The 6,727-nt window shown below is 17.1% G+C and overlaps 3 protein-coding genes across 3 annotated transcripts; 1 reads left to right on the forward strand and 2 right to left on the reverse strand.

The window, feature by feature from the left end:
- Positions 1 to 543: 543 nt before the first annotated feature.
- On the reverse strand, positions 544 to 1,029 carry ARNP (apical rhoptry neck protein, putative; the record flags this gene model as incomplete). The annotated part of the gene is made up of 1 exon (XM_028674327.1): positions 544 to 1,029. One exon carries the CDS (start codon positions 1,027 to 1,029, stop codon positions 544 to 546), a length of 486 nt encoding a protein of 161 aa, XP_028530691.1.
- A 2,315-nt stretch (positions 1,030 to 3,344) lies between these two features.
- On the forward strand, positions 3,345 to 4,130 carry CGI121 (EKC/KEOPS complex subunit CGI121, putative; the record flags this gene model as incomplete). Its single annotated transcript, XM_028674328.1, has 4 exons — positions 3,345 to 3,506; positions 3,594 to 3,716; positions 3,802 to 3,885; positions 3,963 to 4,130. 4 exons carry the CDS (start codon positions 3,345 to 3,347, stop codon positions 4,128 to 4,130), a joined length of 537 nt encoding a protein of 178 aa, XP_028530692.1.
- Positions 4,131 to 4,309: 179 nt separating this feature from the next.
- Positions 4,310 to 6,271, reverse strand: PGAL8A_00033100 (inositol-3-phosphate synthase, putative; the record flags this gene model as incomplete). Its single annotated transcript, XM_028674329.1, has 2 exons — positions 4,310 to 5,076; positions 5,236 to 6,271. The coding sequence occupies 2 exons, from the start codon at positions 6,269 to 6,271 to the stop codon at positions 4,310 to 4,312; spliced, it is 1,803 nt and encodes a 600-aa protein (XP_028530693.1).
- Between the last annotated feature and the right edge of the window lie 456 nt (positions 6,272 to 6,727).

Raw genomic sequence — 6,727 nt, forward strand, 5'->3', positions numbered from 1 at the left:
ATTAGTTTTATAAAAAAATGGAAAATTACGCAAATTTCTCTAATTTTTCTTATAATAAATACATGTATGATTTAAATAAATCAGATATAATAAAAGAAGACAATAATTTATAAAAATCCCTTAAAAATTTATAACTTAATGTGCCCAAACAAATTAAATAATGAGATTCCTTTTTATAAATATGCTAAAAGTGATTTCGATACTCCTCACATATATATCCTTTTGCATTATTAATGACTATAAAAAAAGAGAAGATAGAAATATATAATTTTAATGTAAAAAAAAAAAAAAAAAATACATATATATATATATATATATTTATATACCAACTTCTTTCAATTTTATTAATTTTCTAATTTTAAAAAGAAAAATTTTTATTTATTTTAATTCTTATTAAATTATATATCATTATTATATGTAATTTTTGTACTTACTGTTCTTAATTGTTATTCATATATATATTTCTTTTTGTTTTGTTATGTTTCTTTTTTTTTTTTTATTAATATTAAATTTCTTTTATTTTCTACATTTTTATTTTTTTTTTTAAAAATTAAAAAAATACTTAAAAATAAAAAAAGCTATAATTATAACTACTAAAAATGAAATAACAATAAAAAAGATATAAAGAAATGAATTTTTTCTTTCTTCTAATCTTAACATATATCTTATTATGGGACTTTTTTCAAAAGCGTAATGATGTATTTCATTATCACGTGGTATCTGATTAACCCCTGTGTGAAGTAATGATGTTAATATAAATGGAATAATTTTTAAAGAAAGAAAAGAATAATCATTGTTTTTTTTCTCTTTTTTTTTTTCTTCATTATTTAAACTATTTATATTAATTTTTAAAATATCCTTTTTTTCTTTATTTAAATGTTTTAGATCATTTATTAAAACATTTTCTCTTTTTTCACTACTTAAATCTCCTATACTATTTTTTAAAGAATTTTTTTTTATATTCTTTCTGAAACAATTTTTTAATTTTAAATTTATTAAGAGAATCAATAATAAATATATTTTCTTCATTTCATATATTAATTTTTTTTTAAACTTATCCTCTTTTCTATATATTGAATTATTTTTAATTATTCTTTGTAAAAAAATACAAAAATTTTATGAAACTGTAAATATGGAAAAAATAATAAAACTAAAAAAAAAAAAAAAAAAAAAAAAAAATTATCATTTTATTTTAAATATATATATATATATCTATATATATCTTTGTTATAGCTATGTTATCATTTTTAAATTCTCTAATATATGTACTGTCTTTTTTTTTTTTTTTTTTTTTTTATGATTTTTTAAACTTAATCTTTTAATCTATTTTATATTTCTTCTTAAAATTCTTCAACATTTTTGTTATTCTAATGAAAATACTGGTGCATACAAGTGCTTTTAATGTTTTTTTTTTTTTTTTTCCTTTTTTTTAATCACATCTTTTTAATTAGTATTTTAAAAAAAAATTTTAAATTTTCTTTTTTTTTTTCCTTCAGTAATATTTTTTTTTATTCTACTTTTTTTCTAAATTCATTTTGTTTTGAAAAAATATATATATTATTTTAAAATTTAAATATCTACAAGAAATATTCTTTTTAAATTAACATTCTATTCACTAAATTTCATCTATGATTTGTATATTATCATAGTTTCGATTTTTTTAATGCACTAATTACATTTCACTCTACTAATTTTAACTGATATAATTTAATTTTGGTATTCTACTAATATTTTTGCAATTTATATTTTAGTTGGTTTATTTTTTTTATTATATAAAAACTTTATATGTTTTCTTTGTGAATTTTTTTTTTTTTTTTTCTTATAAATATAAAAGAAAAATGGTATATTTTTTCATTAAATACAAATAATTGAAAATACATCTGTATTAATTAAAAAAAAATAATTATAAGGTAATACAATAATTTTCTAATCGCATTAATGTGAAATAAAAGATTCTATTCTTTTAGAAAGGAAAGTTAAAATTGTTTTGGAAAAATAGGATAAATATAATTTAAAAAATAATTTTTAATTTATGTTGCTTATAAGAGAATGAATAAGATGATAATATGATTAAAATACATTCTTACATGGAAGTCATACAATTATAAAAAAAAAATTTACAAAGGATACAATATTTTAGATAATTCAAATATTAAAGAATATTTAAATATTCTTTTATTTATAAATTATAATAACAGTAATTTATTTTTAGTAGAAGTTTTTTACAGTTGTATAAAATATAGATTTTATAATAAAATATATAAAATAAAAAATTTTGTTTGTTCTTTTTATCCAAATAAATAACATAGAAATTGATATTTCCATTACGTAAATTTTTTTTTTAAAATTTTAATATGTCTAATTATAATTCAACCTAACTTATTTAAAAAATACTTATAAAAAATTTTATATTTATTTATATAAAAAAAAAATAATTAATTTTAAATTATATATTAATTTAAAATGTCATTACATTAAAAAAGACAATTTAGAATTTTTCATATTAAAAGTCACAATTTTTATGATTTTTTTACTGAAAATAAGATATATAAAAATATCATTTATAGTTAATATAAATGTTACAAAGCTTCATTAAATATGTCAGTTTTTCTTTCCTATCTTTCTTTTTTTAGAAATTTTCATACATAAAAACACATAAAAAAAAAAAAAAAAGAATTCAAAAGAAGTATTTCTATAAAGAAAAAAATTTTAAAAAATTTCTCAAAAAGTATTGGTAGAAAAATTGATATCATAAATAAAAAAAAAAAAAAAAAATTATATTTCTTAAAAATTAATGAAATACTCAATGAATCTATTTATCATTAATTTTACAATTAATCCATATTAGTTTTATGTATTAATTAATATATATATGATCTTATATAGTAATATTGTAATTTTAGGGTTTTTCTAAATAACATTTTATTGTAATATATTTAAAGAATATAAAAAAAAAAAAAAAAAATAAATAATATAATTTAAAATATATATATATATATAAAACTAAAAATAAGAATAATTAATATTATAAAATTAAAATTTATATTCTTTAATTTTTTTTTCCTTAAATTATATTTCAATAAAAGTAAAATTTGTAAGTTTATGTAGATATGCACATGCATATAAATTAAAAATTAATTCTTTCCTTTATTAATTCAATCTGTAAATTCTTTTATTTTTAATCTTTTTATTATTCTTACTAATTATTTAAAAAAAAAAAAAAATATTACCTATCATTTAATATCCTTTTATATTTATATAATGATAAAAATTTCAAAAATAAAGAGATATTCTTAATCACTAATATGCTCAAATACAGCATTTTGTTATGAAAAAATCAAAAAATGAGAAAAAGGGAATTATGTATTTTAAATAATAAATTAGATACTACTTTAATTTTATTTAAAAATGTAGTTAATGCAAAAAATATTTTAGAATCCTATAATAAACATATAAGTGATTTTAATGATACTAACCATTTTTTTCTTTTGTTAGATAGTGAACTTGTATAATTTAAAAATGAGGAAAAAAAAAAAAAAAAATAATGATATTATGAATAGTTTAATAATTTATTTTAATTTTACAATTTATAGATTTTTAATGAAAATCATATATTACATAGTATTTATAGAGCCTATTATAATTTTATAACAAAAAAAAGGATTACTAAAAATATGATTTTAGAGATTTTTTTTCTTTTATCTCCACATGAAAACGTATCATTTTTTTTTTAATTTTTTTTTATTATTTTTTTTTTATTTTTTTTTTATTTTATAATCTTTTTATTTTTTTATGTTTCAGATTAATGAATGTCTAAAACAATATCAAATAAAAAACGATTCTTCTTCTATAATTTATGTTGGCCTTAATGTTACAAATGAAGAGGTAAGATAACAATTTTTTTTATAAATGATTTTATTTGTTTTCCTCTTTATATATATGTTTGCTTTATTTTTATTCAGATTGATACATTTGTAGATTTAATTGAAGGGGAGCGAATAAATTTTAATGAAATATCTTTTTTACATGATAAAAAAAAAATTTCAGATAATTTTAAGTGCACTGATATTAATAATTTAGAAAAGTTTATTTATCACAATATAGCTTCAAAAAAGCTTAATCTAAGTTGATATTTTTTTTTTTTTTTTTTTTTTTTTTTATGTTGTTTTGTTTTTAAAATTTTTAAGTAAGATAAAAAATAAAATGAATAAGATTCACATTTATAATATTACCATAAGACTAATATAAAAAATAATAGAAAAATAATAGGAAGTAAATAAAGTAAAAAATAAAATTATTTGGGATAATATTATATCATATATGGTAAATCTATTTGTGCATCTATTGGTAAACCTGAAATAATTCTAATAAAATTACTTAAACTTTCTAATTGAGAAAAAAATGAGTGTCTTGTTTTATATGTATCTGAATTAAATGGAGATTTACAAAAGATACTGGACAAAAACAAAATGCTGTCCATTTGTTTGTAATTACTATATTTTGGTTTTAATATTTTATGAGATAATTGATAATCTTCTATTTTTATATTAACATTTATTTCTTCGATATTTTCATTTTTTTCATTACATTTAAAATTAATTCGTTGTGATAACTCTACTAAAAGAATTAAATCTATTAATATAGGAGAAGCTAAAAGCGAGTCTTGACATATATTATATAAAACAATTGTATTTTTTCCATTCATAAAAATTTCACTGATATATTCATCTATTGCTTTTTTATCGTCACCAACATAAGGAACGTATTTAATGACAATTTCGCTATTTACTTTTTGTTTTTCAATATATTCTCCATCAAAAACTTCCTTCTCCTTCTCATTTTCTATATATTCATTGCATACTTCATTCAGACTATCTACATGACTATATTCCTTGTTTTCTTTAAAAGTAGGATCAGCTATTTGATCATCATATAATTCCTCGTTTGCTTTTACGTAATCACAAATTAGATTACTCTTTGAAATTTTCTTACTATGAAATTGAAGACTAGATGATAAATTTTTTCCATCATTATTTCCTAAATGATTATAGGAAACGATACTTTTTGGTTTTAGCCCTACAATAATAAAAAAAAAAAAATGAAACAAAAATATATATGTATATAAATATATATAAATGAAAATATTATAAAAAAGAATAATAATTTAAAAAAATTTTTTTTTCTTGTGTGTGTATGTATGTATGTATGTATGTGTGTGTGTGTGTGTGTTTATACCTGTTCCATAATAAAAATCCAAAAGAAAATTTTTAATTTTAGTTTGACCAGTTTTTAAATCATTCCCTATAATAAAAACTCTTTTTTCTTTTGCTAGTTGTACTATTGCATTTACAAATGTATTTTGAGGGCTACTATTAATAAAAGGAGCATTTTCTAAAACTGCAGCTAAAGCATAAATCATACTTGGCGAAATAGATGGGTGATTATTTTTACATGCACATAAAATATTTTCTAATGTGTCATTTATTCCTTCAATATGTGGAATATTTTTTTCTGTATTACCTGACCATAATATTATTAAGTCATCTAAATCATTATATTTTTGAAAATTTCTTATTTGATCTCTAACTTTTTCCAATATTTCCAACTTATTTTGTCCAATCAATATATTATTTACCCTGCTTTGTTGATTATCAGATATAAAATTCCCCTTAAAATAAACACTTTTTAAAGGAATATAATCTAAATAATTTTTTATTTTTTCAATTAAGTCATATTCAAAAACTTTATTTCTAATTAAGCAGTCTTTTAAATTTAGATTGTTTATATCCCATCCACCATAAACTATATTTTTAGGATTATAAAAATCAACTAATTTATGAATAGGGCAATATGAATGTTCTCTTTCCTTTTGATTATATCCTAATCTAATATTAGATGATAAAAAAATGCTTCCTAAATAGTTTGGTTTTTTTAAATCATATTTATTTATATATGTTAAATTTTTTGAGTTGGCACAAATTCCACCTAATAATGTCGTAGAATTATTCCCACCAATTCCTATAATTAATACTCCTAATTTTTTTTCTTTTTTTATTTTTTCTACCATTATTTCATATATTTTCTTATTTTCGTTACAAGCAATATTCCCATTAGTATCTTTTGATATTTCTACATCAACATGCTCATATGTTGAATAAATAAAATCTTCATCTTCTTTTCTGTTCAGTTTTATCTTGTAATCTTCTTTGTCTCCATATATTTTGTTACCTACGTTTTTCTCACAAAAATTTAATCCTTTGTAACTTGTCATATTAAAAAAAAAAAAAATTTCAATATAAGTAAAAATAAAAATTTATTTAGATATAATTTAATAAACTACTTAAAAGTGTAATAAAAAGAAAAAAAAAAAAAAAAAAGAGTTATCTATAGTGAAATGTTTTAAGAAAAAAATAAAAAAAAATTTGAAGGTAAAAATATATTAGTAGTTTAATAATATTTGTAATTATGCTTAGAAAAAATATTAAAATGTTGCAAAAATGAAAATGTTCTCAGAACAATTTTAATAAAATTATTCAAGTAACCATATGCTTAAGGCAATTTTTTAGAATTTGTAATGAAAAAATATTCTTAAAAAAAAAAGAGATACTTATTAAATACGTTAAGAAGCAATATAAAAAGATTTGTTAAAATGTTCCTAATAAAAATTTTAATTATAAAAATATTGTTCTTGAAAGAAAAAAAAAAAAAAAAAAAAAAAAAAAAAATT

The sequence above is a fragment of the Plasmodium gallinaceum genome (assembly GCF_900005855.1).
Source record: "Plasmodium gallinaceum strain 8A genome assembly, contig: PGAL8A_v1_21, whole genome shotgun sequence".
Lineage (NCBI taxonomy): Eukaryota > Apicomplexa > Aconoidasida > Haemosporida > Plasmodiidae > Plasmodium > Plasmodium gallinaceum.